Source organism: Oreochromis aureus, linkage group 20 (genome assembly GCF_013358895.1).
Source record: "Oreochromis aureus strain Israel breed Guangdong linkage group 20, ZZ_aureus, whole genome shotgun sequence".
NCBI classification, from domain to species: domain Eukaryota; kingdom Metazoa; phylum Chordata; class Actinopteri; order Cichliformes; family Cichlidae; genus Oreochromis; species Oreochromis aureus.
Genome location: NC_052961.1, coordinates 34,680,539 through 34,704,902, shown reverse-complemented (window position 1 = coordinate 34,704,902; position 24,364 = coordinate 34,680,539). Strand labels below are relative to the sequence as shown.

The following is a 24,364-nucleotide window of genomic DNA, read 5'->3' as shown; positions in this document are numbered from 1 at the left end:
TTTGATTAGTGGGAGCTAATCCAGCTAATCTTTTCACACCAAAAAACAACAGGCTAGGTTTGTGAGCTGGAAGCCAAGGATCTCCTCTCTAAGCCCACGCTGAAGACGTTAGCGATGACATGTCCGTGTTAAAGTGGACAAAGAGAGAAAAATACAAATGTGTTGCTCAAGTTTATGTCTGCATCGTTTCCTCAAATTTGTCTCATGTCCATCTCAGTCACAGTTGTAGCTGAACACTAAGCTGATGCACATACTTACAGGTGCACACTACAGGCTGTAATTCACACAGCTGTCTCCATTAGGGAAATGAGAGCTGCGGTGTGGCCTGGACATGTTTTCTCAACTATAAATGGAGCAGCTGAGCCATCAGTGATGTGGGCTGGCACTCAGATCAGTGGACCGCTCTGTATTCAAGCTCTGTAAGTGCAGCTCTGTAAGTACAGCTCTGTAATGCAGCACCGTAAGTGCAGCTCTGTAAGTGCAGTTCTGTAAGTGCAGTTCTGTAAGTACAGCTCTTAAGTGCAGCTCTGTAGTGCAGCTCCGCAAATGCAGCTCTGTAGTGCAGCTCTGTAAGTGCAGTTCTGTCAGTGCAGCTCTGTAAATGCAGCTCTGTAGTGCAGCTCCGTAAGTGCAGCTCTGTAGTGCAGCTCTGTAAGTGCAGTTCTGTCAGTGCAGCTATGTAAGTACAGCTCTGTAAATGCAGCTCTATAGTGCAGCTCTGTACGTGCAGCTCTGTACGTGCAGCTCTGTATGTGCAGCTCTGTACGTGCAGCTCTGTAAGTACAGCTCTGTAAGTACAGCTCTGTAATGCAGCACAGTAGTGCAGCTCTGTAAATGCAGCTCTGTAGTGCAGCTCTGTAGTGCAGCTCTGTAAGTGCAGCTCTGTAGTGCAGCTCTGTAGTGCAGCTCTGTAAGTGCAGCTCTGTAGTGCAGCTCCAGTGCAGCTCTGTAGTGCAGCTCTGTAAGTGCAGCTCTGTAGTGCAGCTCTGTAGTGCAGCTCTGTAAGTGCAGCTCTGTAGTGCAGCTCTGTAGTGCAGCTCTGTAAGTGCAGCTCTGTAAGTGCAGCTCTGTAGTGCAGCTCTGTAGTGCAGCTCTGTAGTGCAGCTCTGTAGTGCAGCTCTGTAGTGCAGCTCTGTAGTGCAGCTCTGTAGTGCAGCTCTGTAAGTGCAGCTCTGTAGTGCAGCTCTGTAGTGCAGCTCTGTAAGTGCAGCTCTGTAAGTGCAGCTCTGTAGTGCAGCTCTGTAGTGCAGCTCTGTAAGTGCAGCTCTGTAGTGCAGCTCTGTAGTGCAGCTCTGTAAATGCTTTACAGCTGAGTAGGAATGTGTCGTGTTGACAGTGGTGACTTAGATAGCCACACTTCATTTTAGAAACAGCCAAATCATATATCCCAATAAATGTCCCAGTAAAAGAGTTTTGTTTTCTTAGCTCTAAAGATATTTACACTACCTGCGACTTCATTATGATCATCCATACTATTATTGGGTTGAATCTCCTCCCACTCTCAGAACCATTTTAATTCTTAATGACAGATTAACAGTGAACACAGTGGTACATATACACAGCTTTAATACTTTCTTACTACAAGCCTCACACACACACACACACACACACACACACACACACACACACACACACACACTCTTTTACCCTGACCCCTGCACTTGCCCTGGATGCATCTATCACACTGTGTGAGTGTGTGAACAGGTGCTACCCCTCAGCCTCTACGTAGCTGTGCGTACAGTTACATTTGAATGTCCTTGGTGACTTCCTGCTTCAGTTATCACAGTCACAAGAGTTTCAGAAAGCTTGACCTCTGACCTTGAGGCTGAGCTCACTGAAATTCAAACTTTGGTGTGAATTTCAAAACCCTGCATCGTTTTCTCACACTCACAGTCGTGTCAGACACATTTTAATTCAATTCCATTTTGCTTCTATAGTGCCAATTCACAACAAGGCGCTTTATTGTAATAAGCAAACAGTTGGCAAAGGTACAGCCTTTAAACAGGAATTTCATCAGCACAAGGCTCAGGTGTAGCAGCCATCCAGTGCAACCTGCTGGCAGGTGAGGCTCTCCCTCACCTGCCAGCAGACTTACGTACGTCTGTTTACAGCTTTTTCAGAGCTGTAAACAGACGTACACATAAGCACATACACACAAGTAAATATTGTATAATATTGTATATGGCCTTGTGATGATGAAATTCCTTGTGCTGAGCAGAGACAGGACAGAAGAGTCTCACAGTTTGAAATATGACCAGTTTATCCTTATTAAAGGCTTTAAGGTGGGGGTAATGAAACAATTTAAAAGTCTTCCTTTTCGTGGCAGATGGCTGCCCCTGAGCTGAGACAGACAAACCACTCACATTCACACCTGTATGCAATTACAATCACCAGTTAACCTCCAATAACTGCTCGTCTTGGACTGTGGGATCATCACCCACATCACCCGGAAAGAAGCGAGGAAAACATGCAAGCTCCACACAGATGGTGGATTCCAACCAGGACCTTCTTCCTGCGAGGCATCAGTGCTGAGCACCTCATTATTTCTCTGTGTTAGCCCTGTGACAGACTGACAGCCTGTCCACAGTGTACCTGGCTCTCCCCCTGTGGCCCTGAATTCAATGTATAGATAGATGGACTCACCAAGGGCTTGCTGATAGCAGGTTGTCTGATTGTTGGGGTTTTTAGCCACGATGTGGTGACTGTGAGCTGGCGTTATGTAAGTGAAGATGAAGTGAATATATCAGAGATTTAGTCCATATTGATACAACAGCATCACACAGTTGGGGCTGGATGTACATGCATGATTCAAATTATTCGTGCAATCACTAATACAATGCAACTAGCTGCAACACTTACCAGTGAACATCACAGACAGACATGCAGCATCGGTGAATGCAAAGTAATGTAGTGAAGAGTAAGGCTACGTTCACACTGCAGGCGAAAGCGCATCAAATCCGACTTTTTTCTCCTATGCGACCCGTATCCGATCATGGTATGACAGTGTGAACGGCACAAATCCGATATTTTCAAATCCGATCTGGGTCACTTTTGTATGTGGTACTGAATCCGATACATATCCGATGTTTTAGAAAGCGACTGCTGTGTGAACGGTCATGTCGCATTAAATCCGTCTTTTACGTCACTGACACAAGACAGACGCCAATTATCAGCGCCGGAGAAGCGCCCGAGAAGACATCGTGAACGCTTCCTGGCCATCCAGTGAAACTGTTGGGAAGACAACGTGAACATTTTATTTGTACTGTATAATCTGCAGATTCTGACAGAAACCTGCAGCTATCCTTTGAAGCACCGCTCCTCTAAAACAGCAATAAGGATCATTATTAGGTTATTTACATTATTATGTAAATAACAAAATAATTTAAAGCAAAAATTGGGAAACGTAAAGTCCGAAGTCTTTATATTAAGGGCCATCAGTCAAACAATGCTGTTTGCTCTGGGTCTAAACAGAGCGCGTTGTGTGTGATGTCTTCTTTTGCGCATGCGGGCCGCTTTGAGCGTTCACACTGGAGCACGTTTGCTGTCGCATTTTATTTGTAGTGTGAACAAGCAGACAAAAAAATCGGATTGATCAAAAAATCGGAATTGAGCATTAAGACCTGCAGTGTGAACGTAGCCTAAGACTGGACAAGCCTGGAAAGACCTGTTCATCCAAGAATGGGAAAAAAAGGATTTAATGAAAAAAGTGAGCTGCTGCAAACACATCATCGGCTCTGTGAGGATGTGCCACTAGGCACACTAAAGCAGTACTATAGTCCTAGCTGCTATATATTCAGGCCCTTGAAATCAATCACCAAGGATCAAGGCTAGTGAAGACAAAGCCCTCGTTTCCTAAGCACAGGCAGGCAGAGCTTGGCCATTTTCTAAGACAGGGAGCTGGCACAGAAAGCCTCTCCTGCACTCCTCTCACACGCTGCCGAGGGCCCCCAGCCATCCTGGCTTTTAATGTCGCAATGTAAATCTCTAACATGGAGGGTTTACCCTTCTCTCTCCTTTCATGGCTTTCACTTCCCTTTCTTCTTCTGCCAAAGCCATCGTGAGTGGGAGAGAGGGGAGACTGGAGAGCTTTTGCGTCACCCCCTCCTAGCGAGAGTGGGCAACGTCAGCCCCTCTCCTTGGTAACAGGGAAGTGGAGGGGGTGGGGAGATAAAGTGCGAGACACAGGGAGGAGCCATGCATCTTCTTTTGATGTGCTGCAGTTTTTGATGCCAACTTGCTATCTCTGCTGCTCAACTGGTCACGTGCTCCCCACCCCGTCCTCCCACTCATCTCCCTCTTCTCACCACTGCACCATTTGGGCCTTTTCTACCATCGTCTTCCCAAGAGTTAGTTGCAGACTCCCGTCGCAAAGTCTGTCACAAACGAGCTGGGATGAGCTTCAGAGACATCTCGTTGCAGCCCCTTAATGAGCTGCGAGGCTCAGCCACTCCAAGACTGGTTTTGAACATCGATATCTGCTGAACAGCACGAACTTCAAACTGGATGCTTCCCAAAGACATCTGCCGTGGGTGCAGATCATGATGGGCATGTAATAAGGCCGCCAAGTGCAGCACAGTCAACAGCTCTGCAGTGATAATACCAATTACTGACAGCACGAAGGGCGTCATTTATTTTGGAGTGAATTCCAAGTCCAGACACTGCGGAGGTACAGATAATCACATGACAGACAGGCCCCCGGCAGGCGGACAGCTCCAGGAGTTACACAATCTAGAATTTTTTCAGCCATACTTTGTAAATTTCTGCTGAATTCCACATAAACTGTATATGAAATATGGAGGGAACATGAGCTATGTGGTGCTGGTGGCTGCAGTGGGCACGCATTGTTCTTAAACACGGTTTAACGCGTGTTACAACTTCACTCTGAAAGACCAAAAACAGCCCAAACAAGACCAGACAGCTGTGTGTAGCACGCCACCGACACCCACATGTCCTTCAGTTTTCAGGCCCCTCTTCTGTGGAACCAACTTCCAGTTTGGATTCGGGAGACAGACACTATCTCTACTTTCAAGATTAGGCTTCAAACTTTCCTTTTTGCTAAAGCATATAGTTAGGGCTGGACCAGGTGACCCTGAATCCTCCCTTAGTTATGCTGCAATAGACGTAGGCTGCCGGGGATTCCCATGATGCACTGGGTGTTTCTTCTTCACTCACTATGTGTTAACAGACCTCTCTGCATCGAATCATATCTGTTATTAATCTCTGTCTCTCTTCCACAGCATGTCTTTATCCTGTCTTCCTTCTCTCACCCCAACCAATCACAGCAGATGGCCCCGCCCCTCCCTGAGCCTGGTTCTGCCGGAGGTATCTTCCTGTTAAAAGGGAGTTTTTCCTTCCCACTGTCGCCAAAGTGCTTGCTCATAGGGGGTCATATGATTGTTGGGTTTTTCTCTGTATCTATTATTGTGCGATCTACTGTACAATATAAAGCACCTTGAGGTGACTGTTGTTGTGATTTGGCGCTGTAGAAATAAAACTGAACTGAAAATTGAATGTCCATGCCAACAAAAATTACACACAGTCCAGCAGTGTGCCAGATCCAATTATTTTAGAAGGCTTCTTAGTATGTCGTCATGCTAGCAGGGATCCCATTATTTAAAGGTGCCTAATGGATTTAATTATCAGTTCGGCTTCTGCTCCTGAGCAACAGTTGTGCTGAGTAACAGCAGGCTTGGACCGGCCTTATTAAGCTCAGAAAGTGCAGATAGTCATTATGTTATTCACATAAAACAAAGACAGATGCCAACAGGAAACAGGGAGGGAAACACAGTAATGAAGAGCAGTGCTATTAGGAGGGAAACAATGGGCACGTTTTGGTTTTTGGAGCTACCAGTGCACATGCTCCACGAAAACCATTCATAGTGAACACTGACGCATGAAACAAGTCACCAAGGCCACTGACCTGTGGCTCTATCACACGTGCTGACAGGGTTTCTTACCCTGCAATGACACTTTGTTTAACACTGCACTGTCATATTTTGGTTTTGGTGACCTCAGATTTTTGTTACTGCACAAAGATCTTACTCCATCCTGTAAGAGGCTTCAGTCATACACCCAGCAGTGTTTACCACACAGTAGCTCTCTAATGTTCACCATGCAACTGTCACAGCCAGACAGAAACACCTCTGTCTGTATTATCAACTCAGACTTATGTGAACCGTTCCATAAAGGCATTGTGTTTGTGCCATCATGATGACAAGCTCCATAAATCCTCAGAAGGGGAAATTCAAGTTTTGGAGCATCGAGAATCAAACCAACATGATGTTTTCTAACATTAGCTGGGATAGATCTGCTGCCAGAGCCTTATGGAATCTATTTAGTGACACAGAGAGGAAAACAGGATGATGTGTTCCTTCAGTGTGTCCGTGGTTGTGTAATATCTTTAAGCCTTTTCTCTTCAAAGTTCAGCCTTAAACAAGGGCTCCACTCAGATCCTGGAGCTGCATGTTTGCATTAATCAAAACAAACCCCCAACGTTGGAAACTCACATGGGGGCAATCTTTATTGGATGCAGGAGGCTGCTGGGAAGATGGTCCACCCGGTGTTTGTGTGACGTTACAGAGTGAGCTCTGTTTTTAGGCTCTGTGTGACCAGGACAGGATGAACTGTTGTCTCCACTGAACACCTCAATAGTGGCTACTGCACATCTGTATGAGAAACACAGGAGCAGCAGTCCTGGGATTTACAGCTTTCCTCTTCCTTTCAGTTGATCTGATCCACTCATTTCTAATCCTGTCCATCCTGGTGATTCCCAGGGAATCTCTCCCACCTCCAGCTCATTACCATCTTCTGAATATTTGCTTTTACAAACCACCCATGACACTCATCTGCACCTACTCCACTCTGCCTGCATGCTCTTCTCCTGTCTGTTGTTGGATGGTTGACTACAGGTATTTAAACTCCTCTACCGTCTCTGCTCCTTGTAGCTGCCTGTGCCTCTGTCTCATTCACACATATTCTGCTGATTTTCATTCCTCTCTCTCCAGAGCTTACCTCCACCTCTCAACGGTCTCATCCACCTGTATTAGAGCGATTAGAACATGCTGTAGGTATTACAGGTACTGCACTGCAGTGGTTTGTATCATATCTATCTAATAGACTCCAATTTGTACATGTAAATGGAGAGTCCTCTTCACACACTAAGGTCAATTATGGTGTTCCACAGGGTTCAGTGCTAGGACCAATTCTGTTTACATTATACATGCTTCCCTTAGGCAGCATCATTAGAAGACATAGCATACATTTTCACTGCTATGCTGATGACACCCAGCTCTATCTATCCATGAAGCCAGGTAACACACACCAATTAGTTAAACTGCAGGAATGTCTTAAAGACATAAAGACCTGCCTTCCCACTCTCACCAAAGTGCTTGCTCATATGATTGATGTATTACTGTAGGGTCTACCTTGCAATATAAAGTGTCTTGAGGCGAGGTGTATAAATAAAACTGAATTGAATCGGATTGATCCTGCTCCCTGCTCTGACAGATCCCACTGTCCTTTGGGAACATCAGTGTCTATGGAAAATTGTGACCTCACTAGCTGTTTATCACCACTGCAAACTACAGGAGCTCAGAGCTGACCCCGATGTAATCCCACCCCCGCCTTGAACCATATGTTACTCCCTCTATCATATGGCATGATCCACAAAGACACAGGGCAACATGTGTTTAAGCTGTGATATTATTATGGTTTCACTGCTGCACACAGCGCTGAATGCTCCGTATAAGAAAAACAAAGACTTATTCTGAACTGGGAATCATGCAAAGCTACTCTAAGGGAGTCCAAGAACAAAAATATGGAGTTATCTATGAGAACCCTCCATACAGTTCTTCTGAGTGTTTGATGATGGCAGTAACTGATCACAGTAAAGAGTTATCATCATGTACCGACAAAACAGTCATGCTGACGTTAAGACAGACGTGCAGTTCCACACATGAAACTTTAAATTATTCACATAAGCTTGACTTTAATGAAAGCCATGTTTGAGCTGAAAAGCAGTACTTACTCATCATCTGGTGTTAGCTGCACTGGTTCATTAGTAAACTGCGTGTCAAAGTTTTCTAGGCCGTATTCATCAGAGATTTGAGGTTTGAAGGGCGGCGTCACTTCTTTCTTCTCAAGCTGAGTGAAAACAAAGAAAGTGTATTACATATAACAGTTGCTTTTACTCACTGAGAGTGGAGCCATGAAGTCAAATAAAAAAGGCACATTTTCACAAGTGTAGACACCCCCACCCCCCACCCCCACATTTCCACAGTGGAGGAGTTTATCTGTCCCCTCTGATCCAGGGAAACAGCCCCTGGTAGGGTCTGACATGTCCACTTGGTCCCGGGGAGGGGGGGGCCGAGACAAAGAGCAAAACCCAGTCAGTGATTCTGTGTGAATCAAAATCACCAAAAAGTCGAAGGACTTAACGGCACTAGACTCAAACGATGTCACATATTTGACATCCATCATCAGTGTGTGATAGCCTGATGTCACTGAACAGGTAACGTGAAAGCACAAACATATTCTAACACATCTGTACCAACATTTGGCCAGACGTGAAACAGTGAAGCTTGGGCTCGTGTGGCTGTATTTCTGTGTGGCGATGAAGCCAAACAACAGAACGAAGAAGGTTGAGGCAGCAGAATAATTATGCCTGAGTGATTCAGCCGGAGTTTTTGTCTGATTTGTTTCCATGGTTTCACATTCGTCCCTCATCCTGTTCAAACGTGCGCTGAGGACATTTTCTAAGAACACAATGAAGTCAGACGGGCACAGAAAGACCACAGGTACCCAGCTTCACTCGTCATGCTGCGTTTCACCGTTTTCTCTTTAGAAAGCTGGGTGAAAAGAAGCCCTAAAATAGATGTGATCATCTGGGATTTGGAGGCTGAGCCAGACCATGGGTACCATTTTCTTAATGTTGAACATGAAACAATGGCCATATTACGTGATGTCATAGATCAAGGCGTGCGCCCAGCCTCATGCTTCATACAGTGAACATGGGCTCCAGTTATTCTGCCAAAAAGTTTTATTCTTATTTTAAAGTATTTTAATGTCTACACTGGATCAGTGGGGACGCACAACCCACAGCATCTGTGTTCTGAGACACTGCTGCTGGAGACAGTCGGTTTCCATTTTATCCACTGTGTGTCATCAGTGACACATACTGGTTCTCCTCCACTGAGTCAAAATGGTGATCTTTCAACTGGGATTTCATTTAAAACAGAGAATCACAGAAGCTAAATGTGGTGTGTAGGAAGGGTGATGAGCGTCAATTGTGTTGGCGTGGTTGAAAAACTCTGAGCAGGTGGACTGCTCGAGGACGGCTGATTGAGCCTTACCACTGTTCAGATGGTTCAGGCTCAGTGTTGATGGGAGGAGTCTAAATGATGATGATGCTCCTCGTAAAGGTTGAATCATCCGAGACTTTTACACGATGTTTCTGGTGTTATGTACCTACAAGTGAATCTCGATGTTTAACATTTGACACCATATGAAATCCAGACTTCCAAAAGCCTGCCAGAAACTGCAGCTTCTCTCCAAGAATGAGTCTATTATCGCCTTTACTGCATTAAAAACCGTCTTTATAACCTGATACAGGAGACAGTTTCAGGCTCTACAAACAGTTTCCCATCATAGGAACTCTGTGGAGGGCATTACAACATTACAGATGAAGAAGATTACAGATGTGACAGGCAGGTGTCTGTAGGCCTTACATTCAGGACCTGGACTCACAAAAACCCTGATCACAGGGTGGGTCATACACAATCACTATCCTAGCACCACAACTGGGAACCAGCCACTGTGCGTGCGTGTGTGTGTGTGTGTGTGTGTGTGTGTGTGTGTGTGTGTGTTGATGCTCTTCTCTAATGTTATTGGTTCAAAGTGTTTTCAGCTTCAAACAGATAAACACCAAATAACTCACTTTGTATGTTTTTCTATCCATCAAATTTGCCCACACACACACACACACACACACACACACACACACACACACACACACACACACACACACACACACACACACACACACACACACACACACACACACACTCACTCACTCTCTATTTGTTCATTTCTTTTTCAGGTTTTCGGCGCCTACCTACACACTCTGTCAGTTTCACCCCCTCACATCCTGTCTCCATCTTTCTCCTCTCGCCTCTATCTTTCTTACTCATTCTCCATTCTTTTATCTTGTTACACTGCTCTCCTCTCTCCTCCTACTTTCCCCACTCTTTCTGATGTGTTGCTGGGCAGGCTTAATCACTGTGTGTTGGTAATGAAGTGAACTGAAAGCCTGGAGTGAGCCCACACACACACACACAAACACAGAGGCAGGATCTGAAACATTAGTACTACACACATGTTGAAGTGTGGGAAAAGTGTCCCTGAGGCCACAGTGGAAGATGAAAGAGGTCAGTGAACGTCAGAGCTGTACAGGTGCCTAAGATCACAACACTCACCGTGTGTGTGTGTGTGTGTGTGTGTGTGTGCAGCCGTTAGTGTCAGTGACGAGCTGTCAGACATGTCTCTCACACACGTGTAAAGTGACGGCGTGCCATGCTCACTGTCTGAGTGCTGCTCTCAGGTTTCCCTCACCTCTTCATCATCCTCCAAAAGAAGAAGGACAACATCAGGGAGGCCAGTCACCATTCATTTACTGTTGGTTTGATTTTTATCAGTGAAGGTCCCACAAAGAAACGTGCTGCGTTGTTGGTCCACAGCCGGAGACAAAGGGATCCCACGGCTGTGTGACCCTCTGTGTTTCATCGAACCTTTGCTGAGATGTGGGAGGAGCTGTGATACCATGACTGCAGTAGCTGGGCACCTACCTGGGTCTCATGTCAGCAGCATATTTAAAATGAATCTGCTTGGCATTTTTTAAGAGACTCTCAAATTTGTCCAATTTAGTCAAGAGGACAGAAACGTGCTGATGGTAACCAGTCCGAGCCTTCACCAGTATCCTCCAGTGTCTCAGCTCCAGACCACAAGAACACCGCTAGACTAAACTGGGGGCATTGCTGCTTCCAGCACACTGAGCTCTGGACTCAACGAGCAGCTCCTATGGTGTCTGATTTTAACAAAGCATATTCTCTAACTTCTATAGTGCATATATATATAAATGATTTGAGAAACAGGACACTTGCATTACACTTCAGTAATGTTGGAACTTCACACACAAATGTTAGCCTTTGCTGCTCACTACTTCTAATGAATGTCCCTAACACTTGGCCTTGGACTAAAATAAAAGAACTGTGCATGTGGAGAACGGACGTGTTACAGAGAGAAAACTCAGCACTCCCTCAGGAAACATGTGATGAATATTAATATGTGGTAACACAGTAGTGGTACACCACGCCTGTCAGGTCCTGAGACAGGTCTGAGGGCAGAGAGCGTTACCTCTCCAGCTCGCTCAGCTCGCTGTCCCTCTGCTCTGTGTGGAATCTGCTCAGGAGCTCTGCTTCCATACATCACCCACTGTGTCCTTGGCGTGACACGGACACACTAAGAGTTTAAAAAGTTTAAAACATATCCTGATACATAGTTGTTTTTATGTGATACTTAGAGATCAACATTTCCATATGCACCAACATGAAACTGACAACACAGCTGTGTTTGCTGTTTGGAGACTATCCTCAGCATCCATGTGTATCATGTATCATCCAATGAAACAGCTGAAAAACGTCAGCCACCAGTCTGCATGGTAAGGGTTTGGGACTCGAGTGAACCATGTGAAGGCCAAAGATGTAGAAAACTGGGAATACTGGCCAGCCTACCAAAATTACTCAAAAAGCACATCATCGGTTCTTCCAGGAGACCACAGAAAAACCAAGACCAGAGCTTCAGGCCTCACATGACTCAGTCAGGGTCAGTTTGTTCATTCAACAATAAGGAGACTGGGAAAACTGGCATTCCTGCCCTGTGCAGAAACAACTCAAAGGCTGCTCTGATACTTGCCAAAAAGCATCTTGTTGATCCCTAAGACTATTCCATGGACTGATCAATGTTTAACTTTCTTTTGCGTCTTTTTTAAAACTAACATTTCATAAAAACAAAATCATACCAACAGTCAAACATGGTGGTGTTAGTGTGATGGTAGCAGCATTTATACAGTAAACAAAAGGGATTCTTTTCATCCTGACTCTTCCTCTCAGACATGCCCGGGCTCGTCTGTAAATGCACTGCTATATTTACATTTTTATATCACATCCACATTTATACTGGTATTATCATGGGTGATATGGCATAGCTGTACTGGATGATATGCAGTAACTACTGAAACTATGAATTCTGCTCTCTACCTGAAATTTCTGGAGTAAATTTCCAGCCATCAATTCATGCCCTGAGGCAGCAGTGCACGTGGGTCATGCAGCAGGGCAATGATCCAGATCACACCAGCAAATCCACTGAATGGCTCCAAAACAAGAGAAAAACAAAAGGAAGGTTTTGGGCTAGTCAAAGTCTCAACTTCGATGCAAGTGAGAAGCTTTAGCATGACCGTAAACAGGCTGTTTATGCTCAAAGGTCCTCCAGTGTGGCTCAATTCAAATCATTCTGCAAAGACAAGTGGGCCAAATCTCTCCACAGCTGGTTATCACAAACACTTGTTTGTAGTTCTTGCTGTTTGTAGTTCTTGCTGCCAACAGCGGTGTAACCGATTATTAGGTTATTAGGTACATATATACTGCTACTTCATTTGAGCTCTCAAGGCTCTTTCTTACTACGAGCCTCATGTACACACATACAAACACATTTTACAAGTGATGTCTCCTGTTCCTCAGCACTTTTTTACCCTGACCCTACATGCACACCCCCATGCATTGATCAGAGGGTGAGTTTGTGAACATTAGGTTACAAAATACCGGCAGCCTCCACGTAGCTGCATGTTCGGTTTACATTTGAATATCCTTGGGGACTTCCTTCATGAGTTATCACATTCATAAGAGCTTCAGAAAACTTGACCTCTGACCTTGAGGCTGAGGTCACTGAAATTCAGACTCATTCAAGATTTTTTATACAAATGGTATGAGTTTCAAAATCTGAATGTCACCTTGTTCTCACATCATCACCGCCAACCCAGGAGGGTGATGACATCACACCTTTTTATGGCTGAGCGGTAAAAACTGCAGTTTGTGTTTATTCCTGTTATCTTTGTCTAATGTTAATATTTGTTTGATAATCTGAAACATGGAAGTGTGACAACATGCATCTAATACTAATGTTTCAAATGCTGCGTGTGTGTGAGTGTGTGTCTATTATTATCATTCCTAAACAAGAGAGCGTGCCCTCTGTATTGTTGACGTTCTTCATATATGCAGCAGACACATGATATTAAGTCTGATGAGATGAAATCAGAATATGACAGCTCTCTCTCCCTCACAGATGCCAGGCTGTAGACCCCCCCAGATCAACTGTCTGAGGCTGTGTTTTAGGAGGCAACACACACGTTTTACTTTCAACCTTTAAAATGTGTGTTTAAAACGAGCCTCAGAGATAACTAAGAGACCGTTTGCTCACTGGTTAGGACGTCTCGAGCACTGGTTTTGTCCCAAAAGCCACCACACACAGACACAGGGCTCTTACCACAGGTTGGTCGACTCTTAACAGAGGTGAGGTGAAACACACGGGCTACAGCTGCCTCTATTCCCAGCACTCACATGGATTAGCTGTTACATACTGTAGGGGGAAAACGCTCCAACGACATTATGGTCTAGTTTGTGTAAAGACCGCAGGGATGCTTCTCAATAATGCAAAGTTGGGAATTTTAACACAGAGAAGTGACCACCAAAGTGCCTTTACTTCTCACTTCACCTGCCGTTTTTCATCATGTCATCTAATAGTATGTTCAAGGTGCAGACATGTAGTTTTCATCAGAGTTATGAAAGCAGCCACAAACAGAATGCTTCTATTTGAATCCCGGTTATTGTGCAACACCATTCCTATCTCAAGCCACGCATGGAAACTCCCTGAAATCACCATTTTCATAGTAGATGTTTGTTAAACCTCAAATTAAGACAACAGAAAAGTCTAATTACCCTCCTGAGAACAGTGGAGAAGAGCAGGCGTGGGTCTGAGACGGAGATGGGGGGACGGGGAAACATTAGCTGTGAAGAAATCTGCAGACATTACATTTGTAGTTTCTCCTAGACATCTCCACAGGTGCTTCACCTGGACCAACCTTTAGTCTCCATTCTTTGGCTTTGTTTTTATAAGTGAAAGTTTTCCTAATCATTTCCAATATACTGTCCCAGTCATCGGGCAACATTTTCTTACCACTCTGAGCCCGTCTCCACTCCTCCCTGAGCTGCACACAGTTTTCCTTCTTCAGCTTCCATCATTTAATCTTTGGCTTTATCTTCACTTGTTATTCCTCTTCTTGGTTTCATCCTACAGACCGTTCAGTGCTGCCTAAGAAGATTTGCTCCTTGCAGTCTCCCATCTCTTTCTTAATGCACTTTCAACATAAGATACAGTCTACCTGTGTACACCTTCCTCCACCCTTATACGTCATTTATTGTTCTCCCTCTTCTTAAAATGTGTGTTTACCGCAGCTATTTCTGTCCTTTTTGTCTACTATCATCTGTCCTTCTCCATTTCTCTCCACAACAAGCAGAAACCTCCTCATCACCTGTTTCCTTCACCTACCTGTAATTCTATCCTATTTTATTTACACAGCGCCAAATCACAACAGCAGTCGCCTCGAGGTGCTTTATACTGTAAGCTAGACCCCACAATAATAGATACAGAGAAAAACCCAACAATCATATGACCCCCTATGAGCAAGCACTTTGGTGACAGTGGGAAGGAAAAACTCCCTTTTAACAGGAAGAAACCTCCAGCAGAACCAGGCTCAGGGAGGGGCGGGGCCATCTGCTGCGACCGGTTGGGGCGTCTGCTGAAGTCTGCTCCAATCAATTCAAGTTAGTTTTATATAGTGCAAACTGACCATTCTCCACCGTTTCATCCAGCCCAGTATGCCTCTTTCTCTTCTGACACTGAACTTGTGGGGCACACACACCAACAACACTCAACAAGTCATGCTCCTGTCTGTGTGACACACTAGTCCCTATTCCCATGTCCATACTCCTGCCACCTCCCAGCATGCTTCTCCCAGCACCACACACAGTTATTGTTAACTTGGATCCCGAATGATCCGGTACAGGAATCTCATTCTTCATGTACTCCTTGGTACTCGGAGTACACTGGCTTGTCACCTCCATGTGGCTGGTGACTGTAGTACTTTCATATAACATTTCACATTACAGCTCTGAGATGGAAGAAAGGTATGTATTATATTGATCTTGAGAAAACAGTTTTAACCATCTCAGGAACTGATCTGAAACCAAAGGCAAGAGTGAGACAAGCTGCAAACCAGTAAAAGCATCTTTACCAACATGCTGTAATCAGCAGTTGTCCAAGAGCTCCAGTTAAAATGCTGATGATAGCCGTAGCAGGTGATTTCATAGAGGACTGCAGTAACTGAGTAGATTTGTTCCCTTACTGCATCTTTCCAAGCCCATGCATTTGGAACTCATAGTGAGACTGCAGTGTGTATTTTGTGTTTAAGATGAAATAACTTTAATACACAGCAACACGTTTTCACTCAGACTTCAGTTCTTACCTGTTCCCAGTCTATACTGCGGAAAAACGTGTGGGACTTGATGTCTGTGAAGCCTGTCTGGACCTGGCAACCCAGCCGCTCCTTGGGATCCTGTTGGAGCCAAAACAGCTGGTCAGGAACATCAACAGAAGCTGCTGTAGTACACATACTGTAAGAAATGCCTGGAGCATGATGAAAAAGATCAATTATTATATTTTATTATCATTTAAATGTTGAATTGTACATGAAATGACTGCCAAGTACTACAAAGGTATGTGTACATGTGGCAGAGCCTCCCTGTGCTCTGCTCATCACAGTAAACATGCAGGTGACATACAGAGGTTTAAACAGAGGCTGTCTCAGAGGCAGGACATTGAAAACGTGAAACCAGAGGCTCAAATGCAGTAACGGTCGTTGTTTTGTACAATTCAATTCAATTTTATTTATATAGCGCCAAATCACAACAAAAGTCCCCTCAAGGTGCTTCATAGAGGTGCAAACTGCACACACACAAACTGTCTATGTGACTTTATGTTTGTGTTAACAGCACTGTTATAGTGTCACTGCTGGTCTTTAACCAAAGACACCTTTGCCTTTGTCTTCTGTGCACATGGTTTTTCTTGTTGTCTAAATATCGCACAGTAAAGTGATGCATTCATCACGGACACTTTTTATCCAGCTCTGCAATCACAGCAGAGGGAAGAAACTACAGTCATCAGCTCTTACTTGTAGTCCACAGTGCAGCTTGTACCAAATGAAAGTTTCATGTGCTTACAACACATTTCTTTCTGCTATTCTGCATCACTGCAACCAAAGCATCTCAGGTTCAAACAATAAGTGCTGTGTAGGGATCTCATCTGGACGTTTGCAGTAGAGCACCTGGTTCTTCAGGTGTTTTGGTGTGTACACCCCTGACTCTGGTCCCAAGGGAATTAGCTTTTATCAGAGATGGCCTAACATGTCAAAATAAACTGTGTGTAACAATATGGCTCTCAGATGAGCTCTTATACAGAGTAGATGATAAATGGTCTGCATTTATAAAGCATGGTAATCCAGGGTTATGCTTGACCAGTTTACTGTGCACTTTGTCTTTTATGTAAAAATATACAGACTTTCTGCTGAATCATCCTTGTTATTAATCTCTGTCTCTCTTCCACAGCGTGTTTGCTGTCCTGCCATCCTTGCCTCATCCCCAACCGGTCGCAGCAGATGGCCCCGCCCCTCCCTGAGCCTGGTTCTGTCGGAGGTTTCTTCCTGTTAAAAGGGAGTTTTTCCTTCCCACTGTCGCCAAAGTGCTTAATCATAGGGGGTCATATGATTGTTGGGTTTCTCTGTATGTATTATTGTAGGGTCGACCTTATAGTATAAAGTAAGGAGACTGTTGTTTAATTTGATGCTGTATAAATTAAACTGAATTGAATTTTCCATTGTGAACTCTGCACACTCTGCTTACACAATCATTTTAAATATCACTTATTTAAAAAACAGACAAATTCCTGTATCCGTGTTAATATATAAGACCCTGCTGGAGCTATGGTAAGCTAACCCTGTCCTAACTTATTAAATAAGGTAAAGCTGTGCTGAAACAGCTGTGGTTTTATCTGAGGCCTTCTTTCCTGCCTAGAGGTTGCACGTACTGTTGCTGGGTGCTCTGGCTAAAAGGAAAAGGTTAATGGGAGATTCTAAATTGCCTGCAGGTGTGAATGTGAGCATGTCTGTCACTATGTGTCAGCCTCAGGCCAGACTGGCAGTGGGTCTGTGGTGTCCCTGCTTTCACTCCTGGCTTTAGCCTTGTACTTAGTGCACAGACACGATGTTGTTCTTAAAAAGCATGTGAAAGTAAGTCACTACATTCAGTTTTCTTGGTCTGACAGAGGTGCCTGCCTTTAAGCAGCAGCAGCCTGGTCCAAAGACGTCGGTGCGAATAGTTCAGCTTATATTTTAGTGCTTTCACTGTTATCATGTGTGCTGCTAATGTGTAGGCAGCTCTCTAAATGAAATCATGCTGGATGTTTTACTCATCAGAGTGGGTCTGAGGTGGACTAGTTCCTGTCAGTGTTACATGTGAGAAAGTGCTTCTTATCCCAGCAGTAATCTGATTACTGTGTCACTTTCACACTTTTTATCATTCACTTTGAACAATAAGAAACAACCAGTCTCGCAGGAGTAGCAGCCTATGTTGTTGTTCTTCCAAGTCGAGTGATCCAGCATGGTCCTGACCCCGGTGCCGAGAAACCCTGGAGTGGATTACCACATATCCTTTGTTGTACTGTGTAAATACTAAAATAACAGAGGCACAACCGTCCACTCAGAACTAAACACAGAGGCCTACGCTGTAGCATAGCCCATGCTCTGGGCCACGATCCCACACAGTGAGCTGCTGAGTGCACGCAGGAGGAGAGGGTGCTTATGGGAGTGACTGTCTCACCTTGTTTAGAAAGCCCTTGAGCACGCCGGCAGCTTTCACCGACAGAGACCTTGGGATCCGAATGGGCTTCTCGAGAATAACTGTTGGCAAAAAGAAGGACGGCAACAAAAGAGAGAGCGAGTGAATTAAAAGGACAATCGTGAGGAGGGAGGAATGATTCACAGTCCAACCTGCCTGTGGGTGACTGTGTCTGCTGTGTGGGAGGCAGAGAAAGGGCGGAGATGCAGAGGACACTATTCTATTCTCTCTCTCACACTTTTTGTGGTCTACTAATAGCCTTGAGACTCCAACAGCTAACAAGAACAAAATGCAGTAAAAACTGTTTCTCCCTCAAAACCCAAATCCAGAGATGAAGAACTGCATCACAGCTCCTTTTTAAACATGCTATTCACCCATTTTATTAGTATTTTAAACCAGTGTGCACGAACACTCAACAACTGAGATCCAGTTTCTCTTAAACCCAAAAGACTTCTGCACCCAGGACAAGGCAAACACCGAGAGAAAAAGAGGAGAGCTGTGTTTTGTGTGTCCCACCAATCCACACCACGATTAGAAAGACGGTTATTTTACTAGCTCGATGTTCCACTTAACTCAAGTTTTATTTATGTAGCACAGAATCACAACAGCAGAGCCCTTAAGGAGCTTATCCTGTGTAGATATTACAGAACTGACAGTAAAGTTGACCTTGAGATGTGCTGATGCTCTGAACTGCAGATCTGGTGTATACAAATGAAAGTTGTCCTGTTGTGCATCTATAAAATAAAGTCTTATTTATCTGATACTGCTCTGTGGTGCTGTGCCTTTGACCAGGTGATTAAAGTTGATGGTCAGCTGTAGTAGAAACAATCAGACAGGTAGTTTCAGGTGAGCCATGACACTTAGAGAGAAGAGGAGAACTCCCAGTTGCTAGTGCCTAAAGGCTACTGGGAAAGCTCATTACAACGCAATCATTATGTTTATGACAAAACCTTGGCAAGAATAACGGGCCAGTTTCATTGGCCGCACATTCAGGGGGTCGTTGTGAGCATCCTGACCTGAATGCCACTGCAGCCTTTGCAACAGGTGGAGGGTCCATCTGAGCAAATTAGCATGGAGCTGATAGGAGCATTTCCCCAAAGTCAACATGTGCCAACAGTAGCACCTACCCACTGGCACCCTGTTGGCCAACAGCATCAACAGCAGTCTTTAATCCAGGTATGGAAATGTCATTTCTGATGGCAGACATGTTTGCTTTGGCAGGGTGCCCTTCCTGATGCAACCCTCCATATTTATTGAGGCTTGGAACCGACACTAGGAGTAAACCAGCTTGTGGTCGCCCTGGCAACCACGGAGCTAAGAGAAACAAAACATGTCAGCAAAATCAAATAATTGCTGGTGCTGACTAGAAAGAAATATAAACATTACCAACAATCAACATTTCTGGTTTATACATATAATTTTTAAGAAAGAGGCCATTTACGTGAAAAGGGAAAGACCATCTCTGAATGGAGGAGGGGCCCTAAGGGTCCATCTGTCACCATCTCACAATGCTGTGATTGCAGCCATTCCCCAACTCTCTGTGAGTGGGACTCATGGACATTGATCAGTGGGTTTTGATCAATTTGCATATTAATGATAATAAACTGACCTCCCAGCCCATTGTTAATCAGTGCTGCTGGTTTCAGTCATTGTGCAAATGTCCTGTTTATAAGGTTGGAAACCTGCAATCAGCTGAGACTGAAGAAGTCACCTGATGATGAGGAAACGTTTCTCCCACTGAGAATGTCCAGATGAACAGAATCAACCTATTGGGAAAATGTTTAATTGTTCCCAGTAACATATCAGTGCCATGACAGAGAGATAACCAGTGTTGTTCACCTCATCTGTCAGTGGTCATAATGTTACGCCTGATTGATTTCTGTCACTGTGTTTACATATTAATAATCTTTTAATCTTGGCAACTGTTCAGCCGACCTGCTTCAAACATGGATGTGTTTACTGGTAACTGGTTTGTCAGAAAGAAATTGTTGTTATATCATGAAGGTAGACTACATCATTTATCACTGTATATAAACAAGGTTTGATGTCATTTGTCCTGTTGGTATACACAGTTTTCTTTCTGAAGCCAGTCTTAAACCATGACGCCTCCTTTCAGTGTAAAGGAGAAAGCCCAGCTGAAGAAATTTTAGATATTGCTACATAACAATGAGTTGAGAAGGCTGATGAATGCCAGCTGGAGCCTAGCTGACATGGGGGGTGGCTGCTATTGGCCAGTTTTAACAGACAGATAGTCTGCTGTATTAGCCTGCCCATTTTATTTTCACTTCAGCTATAAAAGTAAAGTGCAAGCTTTACAGGTGGCTGAGGTTTAGATTTAACCATTACATTCAGTTCTTGTACATGTTAGCTGTGAATACAGCCTTGTGGCTGATTCCTGAATCAAATGTTTCTGAGTGTCTATCTAAAGCTCCAGGGTTAGCATGTGGTGCACAGATACCCAGAGTAAGGCCTGGCTCAGGGTCTAGCTAGGTGGCATATGGCTGGGAGCTCCTATAGTGAAGGGTTGGTTTCCATTGGCAGGCATTGATCCAGGAACCTGCTGCTGTACCGGTAAGGCCGCCAGGAGGACGGTACTGGTGACAGATGCTAGCTGTGGTGCTGCACTATGCTCCTTTGACACAGTGTGTAGTATGGAGGAATTTCTGTCACAGAGGACAGTCTGGGTGGCTTCGTGCTATGTAAAGAGACCATATGGCTCGAGGAAACACATGCAAGTAGAAGTTCCTGAGGTTTCTCTATTATAAACATGTGATCACACCGAGGTTATTTTCTGCTGACTTCTACTTCTTCTACTTGTCATCTGGGACACTGTAAAGATCTGTTAAAACTCCACCATGATGAAGCACTCTGCTCTGTCTGGATGTGGAGATTAATGACCAGACTGACTGTGGATCACTTCATTAGGCACCAAAGTTTAAGTTGTGCACAGTTCAGTAACAAGCAGTGGGTATTCTGAGTGCTGTCATTGTGTGTACTTCAGTTCTTCTAATGAGGACAGCAGACGTGCTGCAGGCCATGAAGAAGAGTGAAAGCAGCAGCATGATGCTGAGTGTGTGAGCAGGTACCAGTGTGAGTAACAGGTTTACGTTGCAGTGATATATATAGATGTAAAATGAGGACTCGCACATCTGAAAACGTGCAAAGAACTTGTTGCTTTTTAAAAGTACTCTGTATGTGTGAGTCCTGGACCTGACAACATCTGTGGACAGGTACTGAGAACTTGTGCTGATCAGCTGAGTGGGATTTTTCACCATATCTTCTCACTTTCTTTAGAGCTACAGACGGCACCTAAGATTTGGAAACATGCTATTATTGTTCCAGTTGCTAAGGGCAGTTCTCCTAAGGCACTGAATGATTTTAGGCCTGTGGCTCTGACTTCTTTAGTGATGAAGACATTTGAGAAGATAATTAAGAAGGAGATTTTAATGCAGGTTGAACACCATCTTGACCCCTTCCAGTTTGCCTATAGAGCAGGGAGAGGTGTGGAGGATGCTGTTGTCACACTCCTGCATCTCTTGTATAAGCATCTTGAGGACCCCCACACCCATGCAAGATTATTATTTGCTGACTTTTCATCTGCATTTAATACAATTCAACCCTTCTTACTTGCTGACAGGCTTTACAATCATTTCAAGCTTGACACTAGTCTGGTCGGCTGGGTGACAGACTTTCTGACCAATAGGTCAGAATGTGTGAGGGTGAATCATGTATTTTCTGATGTGCTCTCCTCTACTGGATCATCCCAGCATGCTGCCTCTCTCCCCTTCTGTTCATTCTGTACACAAATGAGTGTCGCAGTAATCTCACGAACAGACATCCTGAAGTTTGCTGACGACACAGTAATCGTCAGTCTTCTAGTGGGGGATGAGTCAGGCCATGGACAGGTTGTAGATGATTTTGTGAATTGGTGTGATGAGTCCTTCCTTTCACTTAATGTGTCGAAAACTAAAGACATGATTATTGATTTTAGGAAGTCCTCTTATAGCTCATCACCTACCATCATTAAAACTGCCGATATTGGGATAGTTGAGAGTTATAAATATCTAGCTGTGGTACTTGACCATAAACTGTGTTTTGAATCTCATGCTGATGCCACTACTAAAAAAGTTCAACAAAGACTGTTCTTTTTAAGGAAAATGAGATCTTTTAATGTCTCATCTGAGATGTTGTCTTTGTTTTATAGAAGTTTTATCGAATCTGTGATGTCTTTTTGTATCGCTGCGTGGTTTGGTAACCTGACGGTGAAGAATAAGAATCGGTTGGGACTTCTGGTAAAAACTGCTAGCAAAATTTCAGGGCGATGGCAAGATGGACTTTTGGCCATTTACAATAGAAATGTGCTTAGGAAGGCTCATTCTATTATTAACTGTTTAAACCATCCACTTCACAGTGAGTTTGAGTTGTTGCCCTCCGGCCGCCGTTTTAGAGTACCTGTGAGGAAGACTAAAAGACTTCAGGTCTCTTTTATCCCGACTGCATCTTGTCTCCTTAATGGCAAATAACTGACCTTGGACTTTCTATCATTATTATTGTCATTATTATTTTAAAGTATTGTTCTGATTATTTTTATCCTGCTGCTGAACTAATTTCCCCTTGTGGGACAATAAAGAAATTGAATTGAATTGAATTGAATTGAATTGTTTGCTACAGCTTTACTGCTGAGCACTGCTGGATGATGACACTGTGATGTATAAAAGCATGTCAGTCTCTGAATGCTAATCCTTTTGTTCCACTTGGAAACGTCCTTATCCTTACAGGAAGAGAAATGCAATCAGGTGTGAGCATCGGAGGGAAGTAACTAACACCTCTTTAAGAGATAAAAATCACAAACTGAAATACTGTAAATAAGATTATGATGGATGGAAGATTACTTTAACATGATTGCAGTCCTATCATTTGTATCTAAACTGCATGAAAACATGTCTGACTCTGCAGCTTCTCTTGGTGTTTTGCGTGTGCTGCACTGGTTTGACTTGTTGATAGAAACACATAGATCTTCTTCACCCAAACAGTTTCAGTTAGAAATGATTTGGAACGGAGTGGCTGGGACGTCAAAACAAAAAGCTTCAGATTTAGACTCAACAGTCAAACTGTAAATGAGCGACTGTGAGCAGCTACAGGAGGAAGCTCTCGTGTGCCCCTGACTCTTACAAATGGACAGGATGTGCACCTTACTCATTTTTTTCTAACAGATGATGAGCTCTTCAGTTCCAGATAAAACTCCACTCCCACTCGTTTTGTTTCATGACGCTTTAAAAGTAACCGCCGTCCATCAGATTTACACCTCCTGATTATGACACAGCGTGTCAGCAAACATGCTCATGAACCTCTACAGTAGCCTCAGTGTGATTGCACACGTTGTGTAAGGGGCGTGGTCTCCGGCCTGCGTCAGTGGAGGAAGCCACGGAGAGAGCCGGCTCCAGGCTACGACACAGCGGCGAACATAAGCGGAGAGCTTGTGGTCCAAGACTAAAACTGGAACCACAACAATGGCTCTCTGTGTGGCTCGTTCACACACATCAGTGCACGTGTTTGCAGCAGGGCATCAATCCTGTTCATTTCACTATAAGATAATATTCAAACTCACCCAGCCCTTTTTTATTTTAGAGTCTTTAAGTTGAAAGAATTAAAAAAGCCAAAGTGCGGATTAGATTTCCTCGACCTGTAAAAGCTCCATGTAATCTGCAGACTGACTCATTATTGATGATGATCAGTGATATCTCCTTAAGCAACAGGCTTGAGTCTAACAGTCAGTATTGGTATTGATCATTGGTCTGGCTCACCCTGAAAGAGGTACTCCTCTGTGTTCATGTCAGGATTGTCAGTGATGATGTCGAACGGGGACCTTCCAGCCATCATCTCAAACATCAGCACGCCCAAAGCCCACCAGTCCACACTGAAGCCTGGGAGGAACATCACATCACATTCAGACTGGGTGTGACATCAACACACTGTTGTGCATCTGGCAGCTGTGCTCTGCTCAGAAACGATCAATAAGTTACAAACCAGGGCTGAGAGCTGAGAACAGAGGTCATGTCTATGTGGTGCTTGGTACACTACATGGCTCTGCACATGTACAGACACACAACACGACATACTGCAGTGTGGGCAGACTGACACACGGCTAACGTTAGAAAGGGATTTAAACACACAGAAAATGTCACACATGCAGGAGTTACTGGGAACCTGCTGTATTATATACATACATACCTCATGCATACTTAACGAGGTAGCACAGGAGCACATTTGGACCAGTTAAACACATTCACATGTATAACATGAATGTT

General features: G+C 44.2%; 1 protein-coding gene across 4 annotated transcripts in view; it reads right to left on the bottom strand.

Moving 5' to 3' along the window:
* prkcz (protein kinase C, zeta) overlaps positions 1 to 24,364 on the bottom strand; it is a 138,349-nt gene that overhangs the window by 6,429 nt on the left and 107,556 nt on the right. For all 4 annotated transcript variants that reach the window (XM_031747926.2, XM_039604310.1, XM_031747928.2 and 1 more), the window contains 4 exons: positions 23,861 to 23,980; positions 18,039 to 18,118; positions 15,632 to 15,721; positions 8,027 to 8,142 (listed from right to left, as the gene is read on the bottom strand). In XM_031747926.2, the coding sequence (XP_031603786.1) occupies positions 8,027 to 8,142; positions 15,632 to 15,721; positions 18,039 to 18,118; positions 23,861 to 23,980 (406 nt within the window). The remainder of the gene's footprint in view (positions 1 to 8,026; positions 8,143 to 15,631; positions 15,722 to 18,038; positions 18,119 to 23,860; positions 23,981 to 24,364) is intronic.